The 22577-nt window shown below is 44.7% G+C and overlaps 1 protein-coding gene across 3 annotated transcripts in view; it reads right to left on the bottom strand.

Annotated features, from left to right (window-relative positions):
- Nucleotides 1-1149: 1149 nt before the first annotated feature.
- The window catches only part of dscama (Down syndrome cell adhesion molecule a), a 98957-nt gene continuing 77529 nt past the window's right edge, over nt 1150-22577 (bottom strand). The window contains exons 12-33 of one of the 3 annotated variants that reach the window (XM_068721439.1): nt 21730-21926; nt 21078-21174; nt 20779-20907; nt 20415-20582; nt 19801-19871; nt 18471-18714; nt 18061-18207; nt 15094-15249; nt 14450-14583; nt 13238-13391; nt 11518-11635; nt 11232-11395; nt 10911-11009; nt 10552-10740; nt 9456-9746; nt 8960-9136; nt 8836-8866; nt 8634-8749; nt 8361-8519; nt 4545-4742; nt 4064-4366; nt 1150-3149 (exon numbers count right to left, since the gene is read on the bottom strand). In XM_068721439.1, coding sequence (XP_068577540.1) covers nt 2770-3149; nt 4064-4366; nt 4545-4742; nt 8361-8519; nt 8634-8749; nt 8836-8866; nt 8960-9136; nt 9456-9746; nt 10552-10740; nt 10911-11009; nt 11232-11395; nt 11518-11635; nt 13238-13391; nt 14450-14583; nt 15094-15249; nt 18061-18207; nt 18471-18714; nt 19801-19871; nt 20415-20582; nt 20779-20907; nt 21078-21174; nt 21730-21926 — 3722 coding nt within the window. In that variant the 3' untranslated portion in view covers nt 1150-2769. The remainder of the gene's footprint in view (nt 3150-4063; nt 4367-4544; nt 4743-8360; nt 8520-8633; nt 8750-8835; nt 8867-8959; nt 9137-9455; nt 9747-10551; nt 10741-10910; nt 11010-11231; nt 11396-11517; nt 11636-13237; nt 13392-14449; nt 14584-15093; nt 15250-18060; nt 18208-18470; nt 18715-19800; nt 19872-20414; nt 20583-20778; nt 20908-21077; nt 21175-21729; nt 21927-22577) is intronic. The other 2 variants (XM_068721440.1, XM_068721441.1) reach the window with 2 other exon arrangements.

Raw genomic sequence — 22577 nt, 5'->3', positions numbered from 1 at the left:
GCGACAGCTTCATATTTCTCAGGCTGATCAGTGGGAAGGATTTATTTCACCCGAACCTGATTTCTGACAGCAGTTATCAACCCAATGTAAATCTGTTGCCATGCTTAATTTGTTGTGGACTTAAGCAGTGGATGGCAGACATGATGCTGGGTAATGCATCCCCCGTGTCTTCTAATATAAGACCATGGAAGTAATCTAGCAGGCCAGACATGTGATGCTCAGGCAGAAGCTTCAGGGTTGCAGGTTGGAAATCCATCAATTAATAAACCAGTTTAAGAAGGAAATTCTTTATAATGCTCAAAATGATATGACTGCACACTTCACACCTATGGTAAGATTTAGAGTAATCTTCATAAGATATTGGTGTCATTCGTAGAAGTGGTGACATTTAAATGTGCAGGCTTTATGAAAGGAGACATTTACCCTGAGACACTGATGGGTTTTAATGCTCAGCACAGTTTGTAATAACTTAATCCTGGGATTGCCTACATTTCTTAGAATGTTTTTTGACAGCTCTACGTCATAAATGTTGGTGACCAACTGCTTGAAGGGGTTATGGCTTTAACAAGTCTCCAGCTGCATTACATTCTTGTCCTCTGAGGCTTAGCTGGTGGGGAAACTGATTTCTCAGGTTGTCCAAACTTGCTCAGTCATTCCTTCATTTTCCTCACCTGCTTCTTCTGGGTTAAGAAGGCTTATCCCAACATGCACAATACATGCAAACTGCATCATCATTAAGAGTTTATAAAAAAACAGTTTTCTTTGAATTTGTTCACTTTAGACTGCCTGTGTCTTTTAAAGATGTCAGGCAGCTGTAACATCACAAAGTGGCAGTTTTCAGATTGCACACATCACACAGCAGGCTTATGTTGGCTGCAACGATTTGGTATGAAAATTAATGGAAGAGGATGGATTAGTGAGCACCACCGCTACAGAATCCCAGAGGATGATTTGACTGACCAACACTAGAAACATCTCATTGCTGACTACGTTTGGGACGTCTCACTGCTGTTATGATGAAACTAAGGGCAAGGATTCAGGGTCCCTCGATGAGATCTCTAACCAAACAGCCAAAGAGCAGCGCCCGCTTCTCCTCCACACCACCATCAGTCACTCATGTCAAACCCGTGGAGGACACTTTGGGGAACAGCCATTTTATTAATCAAATTTGAACTTTTGTGTTAGTTTCTCTTTATTCCAGTGCCACCATGGTGAACACTCATGTTAAAAATAAAAAGTGACATCTTTTTTTTTTTTTTCTCATTAAAATGTATAATCATAATGAAGACAGTTAATCATAGAAACTAATCATATAAACTGACATAATGACCTCACAGCATTTTGGATCAAACTCTTCTCCCTTCAGGCTAACTCAAAGAAACAGAAATAACAGAAATGGGCCAGGGTAGACAGGAACAAAAAAAACAGCTTCTTATGTATATCCACATTTTTTTTTTTTTTAGATATTTCCCATAGACATTATAGGTTTGGTTTGAAGGGGGGATTCTGCTGGATTGTCTCACAATTTTTTTTTTCCCTGTAGAGGAGTATCACTGCAATGCAGCAACAGTAAATCTACTGAGGAGAGTGAGAGCCCTGAAGACTCTACCTAGTGCACTGAGAGTAAGGGGATCTATCTGGACACACTTGAGTCGGGGTGTTGTGAAGTGCAAACCATTAGTTCTCTAAACCCTCCCTATTCTAGCTAACATCATTTACCACTCTGGCAAACAAGCAGTGGCAAACTACACCTGAATACATAGCTGGAGTGTGACCGGCCCTGTAAGTATACTCACAACATAGTTATTTTTCATCATTACAGTACAGTATAGAGCAATAGTTTTCATATACTTTTCATATCTTTTTTCATATTGCACCATCAGAGAATGGGACACAGAGAAAGATCAACAGAGACTCCATTTCCTAATTAAAACGAGATATGTGCAAACATGACTAAGGACTTTATTAACCAAATCAATTCTTCCCTGTAATATCCACAAATAAAAGTGATTTCTCTTTTTATATATATATTTATAGTAATAAGAATAATAAATCTTCACATTGGATCATTTCATAGTGTGACAAAATGCTCGACTGGGCTGTCCAGCCTCGATCGTAATCCTCATTGTCTTTTAATTGGTCAGTCCCCATGCATCCATAGGAAATAGATTTTTTTTTTTCTTCAAAAAAAGTAACAATTTGAGAGCAGCTGAAAAGTTTGGACTGGTGTCAATTGCTTTCATTCCAAGATTTCTCCCGAGTTTCATTCAATGTTTCAGAAGGATATTCCATAGGAAAAAAATGACTCCAAAGCGTCATCTTCCACTCCAGAAAAAAAAGGATGTCCGGGTTCTTATGAAAACATTGTAGTAATGGTGATAATAGATCATTTGGTAATCAATAATTAATGATCATTAATAGCTGACATCTAACAATTAATAATCACTGATTAATTATAAAGAATTAACAATAATCAAGAATAAATAACGCTCCCTCGTTACTCAATTAGTTTGGCAAAACTCCGGCTAGAGTCGTTTCCGATGAGTGAATTTTTTCTCAAGTGAAACAAAAAAAGAAAGAAATACAAACAAGAGATAAAAGAAAGCTCTAAAATAAATAAAAGGAGATTAGTAAAAGTGACCCTGCCCTTGGAGAGAGGGGGAGGGGGGGCGTATATACAGAACTGCGTGGTGAAAGTCAGTTTACTGCACTTGAGTGTTAAGTCCAGTGTTAGAGTGAGTTCTAGTCCCGCCCTAGGTGCCCCTGCTGTTATACCAGCGTGTAGGACTTTGCGTAGGGGTTGCTACTCGGTTTGAGATGTCCTCGCGAGTCCAGCAGGGACTCCTGGGAGGTGCTGAGCTTGGCGGCCTGGGCCAGCTCCGAGCCCTCTCTGTGGGGGAGTGTGGCTGCGGAGCCAGGCTGCCACTGGGGCACCGGGTCCCTGTTGGCCTGAGGGGCCTCTGTGGGCGTCGGGGGCGCCATGCGCGAGGGTCGCTTCAGCGAGCGACTCTTCTGGGGCTCCAGGCAGGCCTGGCCCATGGCCGCTCTCTCCCCGCTAGCTGTCCCCCTGGATGACCCAGAGCAGGTCATGCCTCGGTTTAACAGGAAGTCCATGCGCAAGTACGGAGGAAGGTGAACCAACTCGCCACCTGCAGGACAACACACACAGATCAGAGTTAGGTATAAGAGAAAACATTCCTGTATATTATTTATTAACCTCAATCTTAAATGTAAGAATCCAAATAGCATCAAAAAGCTGTTAAAAAATATCAAGTAGCTGTAGCAAGCTAACATTCCACTTGGACCTGACTCCATGTGTTTGTTTTGGAAGACTTTGTTCATAATTTGGTCCTCAGAAGAGTCCATCGTTTTACTCACCTTCATAGGTGATGAAAATACAGCTTTGTCATCATCTTATCAAGCAATAAATCAAGTGTTTATTCAGTATGACCACACACACATTAAAGCTGTCCTCTTGTGTCCTTGCTCTGAGACCGACCTCATCTAATTTAATTGTAAGATCTTACCCTCAACCTTCATCCCCTGTCACTGTTGACTTACTATTACAATATTATATGACTATAGGCAGGAAACAAATCTAAACCTCAAAAGATTGTCTGGATGCAGCACCTCATGAGCATCTCTATTTAGGTGTTAAAACCTCAATCATACATGTTGGTAAAAGAAATTAAATTTAATTTCACATTCAGTTTTTACAAAGCATCCACAGTTTCCAACCTTAGATGTGCAAGATTTGAATTGAGCTCTCATGAATATTTTAGTCAGCGGTGTGAAAGATTTATCTATTTATAATCTGGGATGTCCAATTTTATTTAACTCGGTTTGAATTTTCAATTTTATGGCTCCCCAGTTTTTTTTCTTAAAGACTTTGACAATCATTAACTTGAAAACATTTGACAACACTTCATCTGGATTCACTGTCAGTTAAGGGTTGGATATCAATATTAGACAGGAAGTTGAAGTTTAGGGATTAGTGCCATAATGAGGCCAGTTGCAATTAAAGGTTAGCATGCCGCGGGGGGTTCAGGCAGAGTGGCCTCACCCGGTCTGTGGGCCTTGGGCACGGCCATGTTCATGACCCGGCTGACGTCCTGAGGCTTTGGCGGGGAAGCAGTGAAGCGGCAGATGCCCGATTCGGACGGCGTGCTGGAGGTCAGGCTGTCCGTGTAGTCGTTGGTGCCCGCCGTCATCTGCTCTGAGGAAGTGTCAGAGATGAAGCATTCGGTGATGGTGAACTTGGCGTGGCGCAGCTGCTCCTCCATCTTGGCGTGCTCGTAGGCTCTGGCGAGCTCCTCGTAGGTGGAGGACGCGCTCTCTGTCGACACCATGCTGCTCCGCGCTCGGTCTGGACATGGGGCCGGGGTTAGTGGGGGGATTAGTGTTGAGAGTTAGTGGCAGAATTGTTGGGATGTCACTTTGTTAAAGTTGTCAGACAACGGATACTGATTTGCTGTTAGAGATGACGAGTAGCGTGATACTGGTGAAGCTATGTTTCAAAGCGACTGTCCTGATGTGTTGCTTACCTGTGTCCTGAGATGGGCTGACGCTGTAGCTGTCGCTTTCCTTGTCGACGGAGCCTGCAACCCTGGGGGTGGGCAGCCTCCAGTCAGTGCTGAGAGTGTGGGAGGAGACAGGGGGGTGCGGGCGGTTCAGGGTCCACTGGCTGGCATAGCGGTTGCGAGCGGCTGGGCCGGCTTTGGCTGTTCGGCGGGCGGTGGGGTCTGAGAGTGAGGAAGAGAACACAGGGTGTTTATGCGGGTCATGGGAGAGACTAAACTCAATGAACTAGTCATGGAAGCAATGGTAATGGTGATTAATTCCCCGCATCGGATATCAGCAGCCACGACAATCTGGACACACATGGAGCTATTGACTGACGTTATCAACCAAAAGTCATTAGAAATGATAAATTCAATGTAGTTAGAGAAAATTGAAGGCTAATGTGCAACAGCTCAGTCAGTTAACTTGTGTCATTATTATTATTATTATGTGAACGTATCTAGGCCCTGACTTCATCACTCCCCACAGAGAAGATAATATCTTATATACAGGTGGTATTGATGCTCAAGAATATGCAACCATGTGCCAGCAAAGGCAGTGAAAAATAAGATCACTGAACACCAGTGAACGGTGCAGGATGTAAAATTAAAGTCTGCCTTGCAAATGTCCTTTGAGGAAGGAAATGATCCCCGGCGTGTAAAATATGTGGTGGTAAACAAAAGGCACATCAACAGAGGAAAAGGTAAAGAAAACACTGCTTGGAAACATCCTCTCCGGGGAGCCATCACCTTAACGTGGTGGAGAGGTTTGAGTGCCCCCATGACCCTGAGGGCTATGTTGTCTGGAGCCTAGAGCTCCTGGTAGGGTCTCCCATGGCAAATTGGTCTCAGGCGAAGGGCCAGAATTAGAATGGTTCAAAAACCCCAATGAAAAAACAGAGAAGAGTCGAGGAGACCCTGCCCGGAGGAAGCCCGGGGCCCATGTCTGGAGCCAGGCCCAGTCGGAGGGCCCGACAGCGAGCGCCTGGTGGCCGGGTTTGCCACGGAGCCCGGCCGGGCACAGCCCGAAGCAGCAACGTGGCACCCCCCTCCTCTCCATTAGGTGGGCTCACCATCTGCGGCCGGAACCGCTGGGGTCGGGTGCGCTGCCCCATGGGTGGCAGTGAAGGCCAGGGACCTCGACGGACCAGACTCTGGGGACGTGGAACGTCACCTCTCTGTGGGGGAAGGAGCCAGAGCTTGTGCGGGAGGTGGAGCGCTACCAGTTAGATCTGGTGGAGCTTACCTCTACGCACTGCATCGGTTTTGGAACCGTACTCCTGGATAGGGGTTGGACTCTTTTCTTCTCTGGAGTTGCCCAGGGTGTGAGGCGCCAGGTGGGTGTGGGGATACTCACAAACCCCCGGCTGAGTGTCGCTGCGTCGGAGTTTACCCCAGTGGACGAGAGGGTCGCCTCCCTACGCCTGCGGGTTATGGGAGGAAAACTCTTGACTGTTGTCTGTGCATATGCACCGAACAACAGTTCAGAGTATTCGGCCTTCTTAGAGACCCTGACTGGAGTCCCGTATGGGGCTCCAGTGGGGGACTCCATAGTTCTGCTGGGGGAATTCAAGAGGCGTGATTGGGAGGAACGGCCTGTCCGGGAGACTTCAACTCACACCTCCGGCGGAGCTTTTCTAGCATCCCTGTGGAGGTTGGGGGCATCGAACAGGAATGGACAATGTTCAAAGCTTCTATTGCCAAAGCTACGGCGGTGAGCTGTGGTCTCAAGGTCTTAGGTGCCTCAAGGGGCGGTAACCCTCGAACACCGTGGTGGACACCGGTGGTCAGGGAAGCCGTCCGACTGAAGAAAGAGGCCTTCCAGGATATGTTATCCCAGAGGACTCCTGAGGCAGTTGCAAGGTACCGACAGACCCGAAGGGCTACAGCCGCTGCCGTGAAGGAGGCAAAGCAGCGGGTGTGGGAGGAGTTCAGAGTAGCCATGGAGAAGGACTTTCGGTCGACACCAAGGTGTTTCTGGAAAACCATCCGGAACCTCAGGAGGGCGAAACAGGGAAACATCCAAGCTGTATACAGTAAGAATGGGACTCTGTTGACTTCAACTGAGGGGGTAATTGGTCAGTGGAAGGAGCACTTTGAGGAACTCCTGAATCCGACTAATACGCCCTCTATTGTAGAGGCAGAGCTGGAGGCTGATGGGGGAGCATCATCAATTTCCCTGGTGGAAGTCACTGAGGTAGTCAAACAACTCCACAGTGGCAAAGCCCCAGGGATTGATGAGATCCGTCCAGAAATGCTGAAGGCACTGGGTGTGGAGGGACTGTCTTGGATGACACGTCTCTTCAACATTGTCTGGGACGGTGCCTAGGGAGTGGCAGACCGGGGTGGTGGTTCCCCTGTTCAAAAAGGGGGACCAGAGGGTGTGTGCCAATTACCGCGGTATCACACTACTCAGCCTCCCTGGTAAAGTCTACTCCAAGGTGCTGGAAAGGAGGGTTCGGCCGATAGTCGAACCTCGGATTGAAGAGGAACAATGCGGATTCCGTCCTGGCCATGGGACAACAGACCAGCTCTTCACTCTCGCAAGGATCCTGGATGGGGCTTGGGAATACGCCCATCTGGTCTACATGTGTTTTGTGGACCTGGAGAAGGCATAAGACCGGGTCCCCCGGGAGATACTGTGGGAGGTGCTGCGGGAGTATGGGGTGAGGGGGCCACTTCTGGGGGCCATCCAATCCCTGTACGCCCAAAGCGAGAGCTGTGTCCGGGTCCGCGGCAGTAAGTCAGAGTCGTTTCCGGTGAGGGTTGGCCTCCGCCAGGGCTGCGCTTTGTCATCAATCCTGTTTGTGGTATTCATGGACAGGATATCGAGGCGTAGTCGTGGGGAGGAGTGTTTACAGTTCGGTGGGCTGAGGATTGCATCGCTGCTGTTTGCAGATGATGTGGTCCTGATGTCTTCATCGGGCTGTGACCTCCAGCACTCACTGGATCGGTTCGCATCCGAGTGTGAAGCGGTTGGGATGTGGATCAGCACCTCTAAATCTGAGGCCATGGTTCTCAGCAGGAAACCGATGGATTGCCCACTCCGGGTAGGGAATGAGTCCTTACCCCAAGTGAAGGAGTTCAAGTACCTCGGGGTCTTGTTCGCAAGTGAGGGAACAATGGAACGTGAGATTGGCCGGAGAATCGGAGCAGCTGGGGTGGTATTGCAGTCGCTCTACCGCACCGTTGTGACGAAAAGAGAGCTGAGCCGCAAGGCAAAGCTCTCTATCTACCGGGCAATCTTCGTTCCTACCCTCACCTATGGTCATGTGGACTGGGTCACGACCGAAAGAATTAGATCGCGGATACAAGCGGCCGAAATGGGTTTCCTCAGGAGGGTGGCTGGCATCTCCCTTAAAGATAAGGTGAGAAGTTCGGTCATCCGTGAGGGACTCGGAGTAGAGTCGCTGCTCCTTTGCGTGGAAAGGAGCCAGTTGAGGTGGTTCGGGCATCGGGTAAGGATGCCACCTGGGCGCCTCCCTAGGGAGGTGTTCCAGGCACGACCAGCTGGGAGGAGACCCCGAGGGAGGCCCAGGACCAGGTGGAGGGACTATATCTCCAAACTGGCCTGGGAGCGCCTCGGGATCCCCCAGTCAGAGCTGGCTGATGTGGCCTGGGAAAGGGAAGTTTGGGGTCCCCTGCTGGAGCTGTTGCCCCCGCGACCCGATCCCGGATAAGCGGATGAAGATGAGATGAGATGAGATGAGAGATGCTTGGAAACATATCTGTGAAAACAGCAGGCACAAACAAAACTCCAAGTACATATTATGTCTTTAAAAAAAACAAAAACGTCCGTACTGGACTTACTGGTTCCTGGTCTGGCATCGGACACATCCACCAGTGGACCGGTGGCCTGGGACAGGGACTGGTAGTGGACTGTGTGGGTGACTGTGGACGACTTCTGTTTCTGGGTCTCCCCGAAGTCGTTATCAGTCAGTAACACAGTGGACCTGTCGTCTGTGGGACGGCGACAAAAAACAAGCTCAGCACTACGATAACCAGGTTTATTTTCTGTATGAATTACTCTGGAGTTTCTTACATGGCGCCGGTGCACACTAGTGGTGAGCTTACCAACAGTTTCCATGGTGTCTCTCTCCTCGATCAGAAGCTGGGCTCTGGGGATGTCAATGTGCATGCGGAGCGTCTGCTGCTGTTTGTTGATTGGCTCTGCTGGACGTGTGTTTTTACTGGGGAGCACAAACAAAAAAACAACTTAACTAGGGAATCTCCTGTCGTTATTTATTAATGTCAGATATTTGTTGACCATTCTTACCTCATAAGCATCTCAGCCAAACTTTTTGCATCTGGGAAAATAAACGGAGAAAACATAATTTTATTTGTTGAACCTGAGAAAAAAGAGACTAAAATCGGTCCTGTTAGATGATCTCTCGTCTCACCACGGAGCCTCTTGAGCCTCTGCTCCCTCCTCCTCCTCCTGAGCACCAGCAGCCCGATGAAGATGACGACGATGCCCACCAACACGCATGAAATGGTCACCATCATCTTCAAACCCTCGCCGCCCCCGGAGTGGTCCTCGCTCACATTGGGCGCCTTCACCAATGGTGCGATGGTACCTGGAGGGAAGTCATATGGTGTGTGAGTTATGACAGATACTGGAGTCAGCATGAAATGTGTTTTATATTGTCCAATCCAAACCAAGCCATTAACAGGAAAAGGGATTTATTCCTTCTATTGTTAGTCAGACTCACTGTGCTACAGTTCCTGGAAACATAGGTGTTTTGTCACCTTACTATTGTTACTATTATACTACCTCTGGAGCAGATGGTGAATCATACCCTTCCCTGCCACTTTCAGCAGTCCGTGACAGATATTTCTGTGTCTCTGTTCCCTTCGAATAAATGAGTCGGAAACGGTATCGGTGTGTTAACTCACTGCCATCGTAGCTGAGCGTCGCGAACTTGGCTCTCTTCTCGGCTTGGCCGGCGCTGTTGTAGACTTTCATCTGCAGCTCGTACCAGGTGGCCTCCTGCAGGTCGTACAGGATGTAGCTCTTGGTGAGGGAGGTGCGCTGTGCCGTGGTCCACGTGGGCGCCTCGATGGCTCGATACTCCAAGGTGAAGGAGGTGATGGGGCATCCACCGTTATTCCAGCCGTTCAGGTTGAGCTTGACCCGGGTGGCGTTGATGCTGGTGAACAGCTCCTGTTCTTTAGAGAACTGAGGTTCTGCAGAGAGCGGAGAAGGAAAGCGTGTTGTGTCAGTGTGTTAAGATACTAAGAATGAACCCTGGAGAAAGTAAAAACCTGCTAACCAGGCCAGATGTACTTAGTGCTGACAGAAACTTAACAAGAATAAATCTTGGGCTCCAACTAACATATATTTTCATTATCAATTATGTGCTAATTATTTAATCAATTAATCATTTGGTCCAAAAAATTGTCTGATTTTTTTTTGTTAGACCAAAAATGTTATTCACGATCCATTATTGTAGAAGACTAAGAAAACTATTTAACGTTTTAATTAAAAATGCAGATAGCAATAAATTAATAATCAAAATAGTTTTAATTTGCCTATTATTTCCAATCATTCAGTTCTTATAAAATGTAAATGTAATGTATCATGTGATTTTAACAAGTTACATTATATTTTCCAGTATCTTGGATAATAATTGGGAAAGAAAAAAGCAACATGTGTGGAAAGAAATTACTTTATCATATCATAATTAATTCTCATAACAGGCGTTTTTCTTCTCATTTAGAAGGACGTTATATAATATGTTTGAAATAATTGGAAACTATGCTGTGTTTATCACGTGACTACAAGCTTACTGAGAAAAATAAATAAAATTGGCACTAAAAAAAGCCTCTGGAAATTGTTAGCAATAAATAAATAAACAACTTTGTCAACTTTTGAAGTTTGTTTCCACTACATATGTGAATCATCCACTTATAAAAATAATAACAAAATACTTAAAAATCTATAGAATCAAATCAGATATTATATGCCTCTCAAAAGAAAACCTGTTTATACCTTTCCCATGGGTCTTTGCCTCAATGATCTCACTGATGCGTCCCGGCCCCACTGCATTCTGGGCTGTGAGTGTGAACTTGTACCAGGTGCCACACTTGAGGTTCTCCAGCCGATAGGAGCGTTCACTAGGACTGATGGCGAAGTTGCCCCACTGCTCGCTGTTATCCTCTGAGTACTGCAGAATGTAGCCTGGAAAAGAACACGTGGAGAAATAAATGTTAAAGTTACAATCTTGAAGATCTCCGTTGGCTGCACCTATGGCGATAAGAGGTAACTGCAGTTTATTACTTTAATGAACAGGAAAAAAATGTAAAAACCTCAAAAACACTGAAAAAGACAACTAGTGTTGTCTGCCTGACCTCTTATGGAGCTGCCTCCGTTGTCTCCAGGGATCCAGGAGAGGGTTATTGAGGTGGTGGTCGTCTTAGTCACTGTGAGGCGAGGCTGGTCAGGTGGAACTGAAGCAAACAGAACAGACAAATGACTGATTGTTAGGACTAGTTTCAGGAGGAATAAATGTGTCCCACAAAGAGCGTTTACTGAAAGCATTAACACCAATCCACAGGATCTAAACATCCCCTGTGTGTAGCCGTATATAGCTGTACATGGGCACTAGTTGTTAATGGTTGATACAGAAATGCAGACTTTTTTTAACATGTTGTATGTTTTTTTGTTCTTACCTTGAACCTGCAGGTTGAGGACGATCTTGTCCGACCCAAAGCTGTTGCTCGCCACACAAGTGTAGTTCCCAGAATCCTCTGCTTTCACCGTGCGAATAACAAGGCTGCCGTTGCCATGGACGCTTCGCCGGCTGTCAATCGCAACAGGTGCTGGTGTTCCATTGCTGAAACATAGACACGGCGTTATGTTTCCTGTGTCGCACAGTGACTTTGAGACAAGTTCAACTACTGTTTGAGACCGTATTCACCCGTATTTATCTATAACAACACCTTCCAGTGTACTCACATCTCCTTCAGCCACTTAATGGTTGGGGATGGATCACCCACGGCTTTACAAGGCAGCACAATGTCCCTCATCCAGGGGGTCGTTACAGTCCTGTTGAAGGTCAGGATCCGAGCCGGAGCTGCAGAAACCCACACATGTTTCATCAGCCCACAGGCGACACGCAGTAACAAACACACATGTTGTTGTTTTCTAATGACTTCAGAAAGAGGTTTTCTTCACATTTGTTCTCCTTTTATTCACTCTAACCCATCTGAGCAGGGGAGCGGGAGGGGGGGGGGAGGACATCCATCACCTAGACCTCAGACAGGATGTGAAAGTCCTGATAGGAGCTCTGGGTCCTGACTCCAGACACCATGGGGGTCTATCAGCATATGCAATCAGCTTATCGGCTTCCATGAAGCATGTTAAGTGTTGAAACGGTCAATCGCAGTGTTAATTGCATTCAGCCGATGCTCCCCTTCCTGTCTTCTTATAAGGAGATACTAAGGCTACATCCATACTACTCCGTTTTCGTTTGGAAACAGAGTTTTCAAACGAAAACGATCTCCGTCCACACGGCATTTCAGCCATCGTTTCCGAAATCTCCGTCCACACCACACGCCTGAAAACGAATATCACGTGACTCTTCACGTACACTGGGCATGCGCCGATGTAAACAGGAAGTATATTGTCGTATTTTGTAACTAAGCAACCAGAGTAATAAAGTAGTCTTTAATGATCGTAAGTACGTGTTTGATCTTCTCTAAAATCTTCCTCTATAAACTCAAACAGATACAGTTCGTGGAAAGTTGTATAAGTTTTATTTTTCAGACTTAACGTTAGTTACAGCGCTGCGGGTCTCTCTCTCTCTCTCACGCCGCTCACTGATCTCTCTCTCTCTCACGCCGCTCACTGATCTCTCTCTCCCTCTCTCCGCTCACTGATCTCTCTCTCCCTCTCTCCGCTCACTGATCTCTCTCTCCCTCTCTCCGCTCACTGATCTCTCTCTCTCTCACGCCGCTCACTGATCGCTACAATAACAGCTGTTTCCTCCGAAGACATGCAGACTTTAACTGGACAACAGCTGCTAGTAAAGACAACAAGGTCAGCAACGCCTGTAATCAGTTGTCCGTGTTAAATTAACGTGGTAGTCGATCGCGGGTGTCTACGTCATCGTTTCCAAATTTATGCGTTTCCGTCCGTCCACACAAATACGCTACCCGGAGTTTTCAAAGTTATCCGGCTTCGGGATCATTTCTAAACTCCTCCGTTTACGGTGCTCCAAAACGCCGGCGTAGTGTGGACGCTCAGTGTAAACGTAGCAAAACATATGCGTTTCCAAACAAAAACGGAGTAGTGTGGATGTAGCCTAAGAATAAGGGGGAAGCAGAGTAGTACCCAACAAGGGATCCTGATGAATTTGTACTTACTTGCTGCACAAAGCTTGAAAAATGGCATGGCAGCAAAAGTTACTAATTGGTCCTCCTACAGTAACATGGTATACTTTATATTATATGCCGCCAAATGCTGTGATTTCCCTCCACACTTGTGTTTCAACCTGTAGTCCTAAAATGATGCATCCCACCTTGCATAGTATAGTCCCATCAGGCACGTAGACAAAGACATAATTTGCCTTTTACAGGCTGACATAGGCAATCTGCCTTTAGATCAAATGTGGAACAACGTTTTGGTTTTATTCAGCGCTGACTACCAAACTGCACCAAAGATGGGCTCCACCTACCCTCGGCCATGGGTTTGACGGTAATGATTTCACTGGCGTTTCCACGGCCCGCGGCGGTGACGGCCACCACCCAGATGCTGTACTGACGGTTCCTGCTCAGGTTGGGGATGCGGTAGAAGAACACGTCTGGAGCCGCCTCAAACTCACTGCTCACCTGGACGAGGGAAGACATTCAGGATGGTCATAACTTGCTGCTGCAGATCAAACATATTCTACAAAGTCATTAAATGCTGCCTTAATATTACAGTGATGGCTAGAGTAAAATGGCTCAAGACAGACAGGGATGGCACCTAAATAAAAACCAACAATAAATGTATCCTACTAACAAATATTGTGTGTGTATCCAACACCAGATATATCTTTGTCCTCTGCGTGATAGAGCTCCACTCCAAATACTATTGAAAACAAATCAATGAGCTATGTAGTTTTGTTTGTGAGTCCCGCATACACCGACCAGACCTTTCAGCTTGATTACTCTCTGGTTGAAGGTTCCAGCTGTGATGCACCTGCATCCACACCCTGATGTGATGTCACATTATACTGACACACCCTTGAATACGTGTCTACATCAGTGAAGCAAGGTGAGAAGTTAAACCACCGGGGGTCAGCAAAGACAAGATTTTCAGCTGGTGTCTCAACAACTGAAAACTTAGTTACAGATTAATATCAGCATTCATTTGCCAACTTTAGCAGCTAAATGCTCCTCTATGATCACTGGCTAGTCACTAACGCAGCCTGTCTGCTATTTGGCGCTGGGCAGGTATTGTACGGAGGGGCCAGAATACCAAAGCAATGACATGTGAGACACTATAAAGCTCAGTAGAGCTGAGGGGAACTGCAGCGTATGAAATAATTCTCTAGAGTGACAATAAATGATCCTTGAATCTACAAAGCCTATCCATCCACGATGGAAATTTTAGTTATAGCTGCTTTGAGTTTTTAGCTTTTGAACCAAAGTGTGTTGAAAACTACAGTGTCCACCTGTTTGAGGAAAATACTTTACTTTAGGAACAAACAGCTTGGAGCTGAGAGCCACAGACAGTGTAGGGACAGAATAACACATGGTTGGTTTTGGTCTTTTCGTAGGATTTGTCGACAATAAGAAAAATAAAGAATAAAGCCAGCCTTAGCCTTTAAGTTAAGTTAAATGGCTCAAAGATCAATGGCCTGAATGATCAGTTCATTTGAAAAATTGCTCACAGCTGTTCGTACCGTGGGGTGTGGGTTGGAGCAGAACACAGTGTATTTCCTGATGATGCCGTTCACTTTGAGAGGAGGGAGCCAGGACACAAACACCACCGAGTTTGATGCAGCTGCTGCCTTCACACCCGCCGGAGGCCCAGGAACTAAAAGGAAAAGATGATCTGGTTGATTATATTTCCCACATTAAGCTCATATTGTTACTCAAGAGGATTTTTATGATGCTTTTTACACTGATTATAAAGCAAGATAACCAGATGGCCAAATATCATATTCTACATGACTTCTTAATATGTGTAAGTCACACTTACAGCTCTCCTCTTGGTGAGCATGTTGTCTTTTTGGCAGGTCGTCATTGTTAATGAGAACTGGTTAAATAAAGGTCAAATAAATGAAAACAAAACTATTGAAAGGCTCGTCGCTCGCTTGCCTCATCTTTACCTTTTAAGGGTTCATTTGGTGCTGAAAAATAATTTGGCGAAGCTAACATTCCTCCATTTAATGTTAACATCACACATACTGTAATTCCTTGAGGCCCCGCAGCAGCGAGTCAAACTCACCCTTCGGCACAAGTCTGAGCACAAGCTCGCTTTAACAAGTGCAATGTGGCTGCTGCCCTTGTGATTGTATTTGGAGAGGTGACTTAATCTTCCTACCGTCCTCCTTGGTGCGGGTGTAAATCTGTTCACTGCGAACGCCGTCTCCAGCTCTGGTGAAGGTCAACACCTGGATGCTGTAGTTGGTGTACTTCTCCAGTCCGTCCAGCTCCAGAGAGGGCTTAGAGGTTGTCACATTCCTGATCTCTCCGAGCTCTGGCGGACAGAAAACAGAGGACAGGAGAGAGATGGGGGGAGTAAAAGTACAAATTTAGTGAGGACACCTCAGGTCCCATCGATATGACAAGCTGCTCATATATATTATACAGCAGATCACATACATAAAAGTAGATGTCAGGCCCAAGGGTGTCATAGCACAGCCTTGGACATAATGCCATATTCAATCACAAAGTTTAAACAACCCTGCGTCCAAGGTCTGCTGGGGTGGCCGGCCTTGACTGGCAACCTGCTACCCTCAGCTGTTAGGGTTTGAATTATTGTGTCAATCTCTGTCCATATCACTTCCTAACAATGTTTCCTCTCCCTCCTTTCCCTCTTTTCACTTCTCGCAAGAGATCTATGAGGCCAGCTGCACCTCTTCTTCTTTGGCTTTTAATTAGCAATTAAATGCCTGGAATACCTATCGCACAGTAAATGCTTTCATGCATGATTGTGTGTTTGCCTACAGTGTCTTGATATCCAGTTATTCTGTCCAGATACAAAAATGAAAACAACACTTACATTTCTTTAAGTTTCTTTACCTAACTTTGTTATCTTTATTTCGTGCTTCAGATACTTAGTTTTAAGCCCGTTTGTATCTGCTTGGTAACGGAGAAAAACTGATTTAAACGGGGAACACTGCTCCACCTGGGTGTTGTGTGACGGACAGTCACAAGTCCAATTAGAGTTGACGGGCGGTGACTGCTCCACTTCTGGGAAGTGCTGGACAGTGCAGGACTATTACAGGTGAAACATGTACATTTAAAGGATTTTTTCCAGGATAAAACTTCCTATATCTTATTCTGGGTGAGAAGAACGATTTGTGTGCAGCGCAAATTTTAACCAGAAGTGGATACAAAACGGACCTGTAAACTGTTGTCATGGCTGTTGTTGGAGTTTCGTGGAGCTCATTAGTATTATATTGAATCGAGACTAAACAAATGAAGTATTTTATGGTCTTTTTTTTTTTTTTAATGAATGCAAATAGCACACCTGTATGTGTAGCAGTCCATTCACAGGAAATGATTCCGTTATTAACATTACTATAAACCCTGAACTGTCTAAAAAGTCACATTAACCACTGTGACACCGAGCTTCTTCCAGCAGCACTGGTACAACTTGCAGCACTGTTTGTTAAAAAGGGCTTGTGACTCCCTCTGCTGGTCAATGACAGTACCTTCTCTCATACTGATGAACAGCTGTTGTCTGAAATTGAGTGGTTTCCAAAGAATAGTGAAAAGTTTGATCGCAAAAGATACATGTTAAATGTAAAGAGGCCGTAATTACATATGTCATATTTACATGCAATATAATCCAAATCATTTATAGATAATAACACTGAAATCTAACTTTGAGCGCTCGCCCACGGAGCTACGGACTGTTACCATGCAAACTAGTCCTGGCTGTCAAGTCTGGAGCGTTCATGCTCCATAGGCATGCCAACATGATGTGACAGTGCAGAGGTCAAAGGTAATCGTGCTGTCACAACCAATCCCACGGACACAAACCCGGCATGTGACAATGGCATGGCATGCTGTCTGACTTCAACACGACCATGCAGACTTTAGGCCAGTCATGGAGGTTACCCAGAAACAACAAGATACATCCTGGTAACTATTAGCTATAGTTTACTTAGAAGCATCGATGGCAGTCCTTATTCATTTATTCGTTATATAAACACAGCACTCACAGTTTTTAGCTCTTAAGCTTTGGATTTAGCAGAGATAAATAAAAACTGACTCACATCAAGACTGGACTTCAGCCAGTCAACAAACAAACACATCTGATGTATTTATGTTTCAGTTTGACACAATTGAAACACCAAGGTTGCTCTCTTTATTTGTATTTTACAGAAGGTATTTTAAATCAATATGTTCTTGTATAACAGTTTTTTTTCTTCTATTTTATCCCAGCAGACAGTGTTAATGGAGCTCTGCTCCGATTGGTCCAGTCTGAGGGCTGACTCTTAAAGGGGCCCTGTGGAGCTTTCTTGTAAACAAACAAAAGTTATGTTTACATTCAGTGTTATTCACCAAAATGCATTGTGTGTCGCAGGCATTTCCTTTCTCAGAGAACATTTGCAGTTTTTAAAGCAGTTTTTGATTTTCTTTAAGTATTTTAAATCCAGCATTGTTTACATTCCTGTTTATGACAAGACTAGAATGAAGGCCTACGGGTTATGGCACATGCGCAGTGTAACTGGAGCTGTGATGTTGGAGGTTTTACTGCAGACGGCAGTAGAAATAAAGGGATTGTGTTTGCTCAGATGCTCTTTAGGTGAACTCGGCCCGACAGAACTTTTTGCGTACGACAATAGAACGTTTTCAAATCAAAATAATTTGTTTATGGTCTTTTATTAAATATTTTTGTTCAATAATTGCAGAATTGTCATTCTCATCCATCAAGTATGCGACTATGACACCCTCCCTGCTGACGCCTCAGTTAAACAAATCAATCAACCTCATGTTCTACGATCATGTGCCAGTAAGTGAGCCTCTCCACAAGTGCAGACCGGATTTTACTGCGCATGTGTTGAACCCCAATGGTTTGACGCCATATGAAGCCGTGGCATTTCCTCTTTTAACATTTTATATATTGCTTGCTTGTTGTTGTTTGGTTGTTGTATTTCAAGAACACTTCCAATTCCTCATTAAAAACGCAATAAAGCAGCTCTTAACTTTATTATATATATATATATCTATATATAGATATATATATCTATATATATCTATATATATATGTAGATGCCCAAGGACAATTTACGTAACAGTTAATGTTTTTAATAAGTGAACAGATTTAAATGTGTACCTCCATCGGGCAGGTTGGCCCAGTAGATTACCCTGAAGCCCAGCAGGTTGCCGTTGAGAGCGTCTTTGGGAGGAGTCAGCCAGGACAGAGAGATGACCTCCGGAGACGTTGCAGTGGCCTGGACGTTCTCTGGAGGACGACTGGGCACTGAAGAGGGAGAACCAGGAGACAGACCGTTAAAAACAGTCGAAACCTTAGGACTGACATGTGGTAGCACCCTCTGATCTCCACTAGGCTGTGATAGATCCTCACTAATCTCTTCCAAAATAAACCATGCTGCCTGTCTCTTTGAGAACTGTGAATTCACAGCTGTTGTTTCTGACTTGCTTTACTTTAAAGTTCTCTTGTTTTGTTCAGAATATTCTGCATATCACATCCTCTCTGGGTTTGATATCGTGTTCCTGTCTTACCGTCTTCCAGCGTGGTAGCAGCCACCTCTGTAGAGGAGGGCCCGGTCCCGGCGCTGTTGCTGGCTTGCACCACGACTCCGTACTGGGTGAACTTCTTGAGGTTGTCCAGCACCAGGCTCTCTGCATTGTCCCCTGTGGTCTCCACGCTGATCACGCTGAACTGGTAGTTTCCACCAGAGCTGTACTCCCTGTAGCCCACCTGGTAGCCTCTGATGGCTCCGTTCTGGAGGTGCTTCTTAGGGGCCTGATGAGGGAAGGACAAAGGTATTTTTGAGATAATTGGGTTGAACGTTCCTTGCTTTATTTTTTATTTGAGTGCAAAAGTATCAGAAGACAAATTAAAACATTTGACTCAGAGAAAGATGAATAAAGTAGCAGGACAGTCTCTATTTTCATGAGTAAAGAAAATGTAGTACTTTTATGAATGCATTTTATTACGTTCTGGTATCATAAAGCCACACCTAATGCACAAATACGGTAAGGTGTTAGCTTGTGATCACTCCCCACACTCACCTAGATATACCCCCAGAGAATGTTAGAGGAACAAGACCCTCTTCTTAGCTCTCTTGTCAACAAAACCAGACAAGACCAGTTTCCCGTAAGAAATGAGACACCCCAAGGCATTATAATCTGGAACCACTTTCATGTCAAAGGGTGCATAGAGGTCTCAATAGCCCCTTTAAGTAATTAAAGAGATGATTCAGTACTTTTCGTATAAATGTTAGTCATTTTATACTACAGAGACTAAAGAGGGAATACTTTAAATGATACCAATTTGTAAATCACTCTTTTAACATTATTTATGTTGTCTGTCTTCCCCTGGGTGCCTTGTCTACCCGAGACCTTCAAGGCCCAGGTTAGGCGCCCTGTTTTGTTTGTCAGTCATGCCCCTGACAGCATCTGGCAATAAAATGCCAATGGGATGACATAAGAAAAGCTTTATATACCCCCCAAAAAATTGTAATAATCCAAAACGCAACCAACACAATCCTATTCTCTCGCTGCATGGTTGAGGAAAAATTGTCTATTAAGAAACAGTGACGTTTTTTTTCACGTACAAACAGAGTGAGAGGGAGGAAGTAAAATGTGATTACAAGTCGTTATTTGAGGCAAATTGTATATTTAGACGCATTCTGGTGCCACGTGTGGAATGAGTATGTCTCCCTTGGATCCACAGACGAGGCGTCACCTCACCTAAACCACCAGACATGAGAATAAAGAGTGATAAGGGCAACAAATACCTCCGATCGTACCATTCTGGACACTGCTACGTACTCACCTCATAGAAATGAACACACATTTTTAACCCACGTAGTTTTGATCAACTTACCCGCCAAGAGACTCGGATGCTCTGAGAGGAGAGGGCTTCCAGCTGCACGTCCTGAGGTGGTCCATCAGGAGCTAAGATCAGATTCGCCAACATGTACAAATTATAAAACTGTACACATTCAACACTTTCAACATTGTTCTGAAATAAACAAATGTCCAGAAGTCAGTCTGAGGCCGGCTATTTTACCAAAAATGATGGTTGAATTTATAGGTGGGTGCTGAGGGTGAGTGCTCTGTGGGTGGGGGGGTATTTGCAGATGGGGGTCCAGCCTCAGTCTATTGACCGTGGTGTGACATTTACTACTGAGACCGCTAATTGAAAATTTCTGCTTTTAATGTGGGGTCAGCATGTGTTCAATAATGCAACAGAGCCAACGGGGCTGATGTCACCAGGCTGGTAATGAATTCACTCAGCTGGCCCTTTACCTCCTTTTGCCCTTCACTCACATGCTTTTGTTGCTCTGATTTGTCGTGTCATAGTGCCAAATTAGACTTACTCTCATTACTGTAACTCTTTATGATCTATGTACTTCAAAATAAGAGTGAAAAGCGAGTGTCTGAAACTTGTGTGCGTGATAGTTCACTGCAGAATACCACACGTCAGTTATTTCTCACCTGCTTCGTCCGTGGTGATGGTGAGCTCGTTGCTGGCCTCGCTCTTGCCGATTAGGTTCTTGGCGAACATGCGGATGTTGTAGGTGGAGGAGGGGTGCAGGTCGATGATGGTGGCCTGGTTGAGCTGAGGTGAGACATCTTTGGTCTTTTGAGCGGTATCCCAGGAGGCTGTAGAGGGGAGAGGGTGAGGTTTATTGGGGTCGCTGAAGTCAGGGGAGATGTTGGAGCTAAGTGCATTAGACTGGGTGATATTAAATCACATCACCGAGACAAAGTGAAGGGATAATCAACCAAAACACATTTGAACCAAATGCATTGTATGATCATACCATCTAATTTTTTTAATAAATGTCTTTTCTAGTACCTGATTTGTTCTTGCTCTCAATATCGAAGCCTGTGATTGGGCTGTTGCCATCAAAACCCATAGTCCAACGCAGTGCAATGGTTCTGTCCTTCACTTCTCTGATCTCCACCTCTGGGGGGTCCGGGGGCTCTACAGGGCACAACGATGACCGACACTTTGTTATTTCAGTGGTAAGGAACTTCAAAATGGCAGGCAAAATGTCAAAACAGCATTGTCTGCAATTGTTGTGTAGGCTGAAAAGTTCCATCAGAGCATTTCCTGTTTTTCTCTTTGAGCAGCTGAGGAAGATGAAGTCATACCTTGCACTGTGAGCTGTATGATTCCTCTGTCTTCACCAAAGGAGTTGATGGCGTGGCAGGAGAAGAAGCCCGAGTCCTCCCTCACAGTGGGCATGATCTGATGGATGCAGACGAATGAGAGGAGTTTAAATAAAAAAAATACTAAGCAGGTGGTGTCCGCTGGTCACTGGCAGTTAAGACTGATATATTTTATTTTTAATCATGTAACAAATAATAAGGAAAAACAATAAAATGAGCAGTAAACACACAAATTCTAATAAAGTAAATATATAATATAATATAAATATATATTATGTGTAAAAAGGAGCAGGCCGTAGTAAAGGTATCTTTATTTAGATATCTTTATTTAACAGAGATGTTTTCTGTCTAACTTTTGATTTGTGACCCATCATACCAGGTCATGGTCTCAGTGTAGACACGAGTAGTGAACAATTTAACCAAAGACTCTATCAAACTACGTTTTAGGAAGGATTTCAGTCATGAAGAATAAAAGTTTCAGCATTTAATAAGAAAAAAATAAAATGTAATAAGTCAGAATAAATTGAGATCAAATCGTTGTGCCTGCTGTGGCTTCATATATATAAAAAATAGCAACAAAACAATATATTGTCATAAATTTAATTTTACATTTCCAAGTGTCACAGCCTCCTACCTGCAGGGTGGAGATGACTTCATCGCCCACCTCCTTGACAGAAACCACGTAGCGGCTGGTCTCGGGGTTGATGATGCGTTCCTCCTTCTCCCAGCGTACCATGATGGGTTTCTCACCGTGGGCCGTGCAGCTCATCTTCTTCTCTTCACCCTGCGTGGCCAGCGTGGTGTTGGGGTAGGATGTGATCATGGCAGGGACTGATGCGAGAAGTAAGGTGGAGAGGAAGAGAAGAAGATATCTTGTTAGATTTCTTATCTGGATGGACCACATTGGTACAAGTGTTATAAGGACTAGCAGAGGACCCATTTCTCTAGTTCAAATATTATTTGATTATGCCAGATCCCCAAAGTGGTCCAAAGTTATTTTGTAAATAAATTAGACATTACAAAATAAATATTCATATAAATATATAGTCAAATAAAAATCAATAAATTGTGAAATAATTATAGACAGTACTAAAACAACTAACATTTGAATGAAATGTAAATTAAACCATTTTATTTCAAAAGACTCATCATGTCACAGCCCCCTCAGCTTTCTGCCAATCACATGCCCTCTTTTAGTGAGTTCAACAATCTAGCCGGCTACTTCAGAGTTACTCAGTAACATTTAGTGGTTTAATTAAAGACGTTCTTCAGGGGAAGACAAACAACTTTGTGAAGAGCATACACACTCTTTCTCTTTTGGTGGTTGCAGCCAACAGGAGTTAGCTAGTTAGCTGGCAGGTGAGAGAGAGAATGTGATTGGCTGAAAGGTGAGGGGGTAAGTGACTGGTGAGAACATAATAGTCACGAATAGTGACAATAGTGACAATAAAAGTGTCATTGGGGCATTGAATGTGCAAATTG

Source organism: Cebidichthys violaceus, unplaced genomic scaffold (genome assembly GCF_023349555.1).
Source record: "Cebidichthys violaceus isolate CVI_PGR_0920_01 unplaced genomic scaffold, fCebVio1.0.p SCAF_27, whole genome shotgun sequence".
Classification (NCBI taxonomy): domain Eukaryota; kingdom Metazoa; phylum Chordata; class Actinopteri; order Perciformes; family Stichaeidae; genus Cebidichthys; species Cebidichthys violaceus.
The sequence above is the reverse complement of the archived record's forward strand: the minus strand, read 5'-3'. Positions and strand labels throughout refer to the sequence as shown.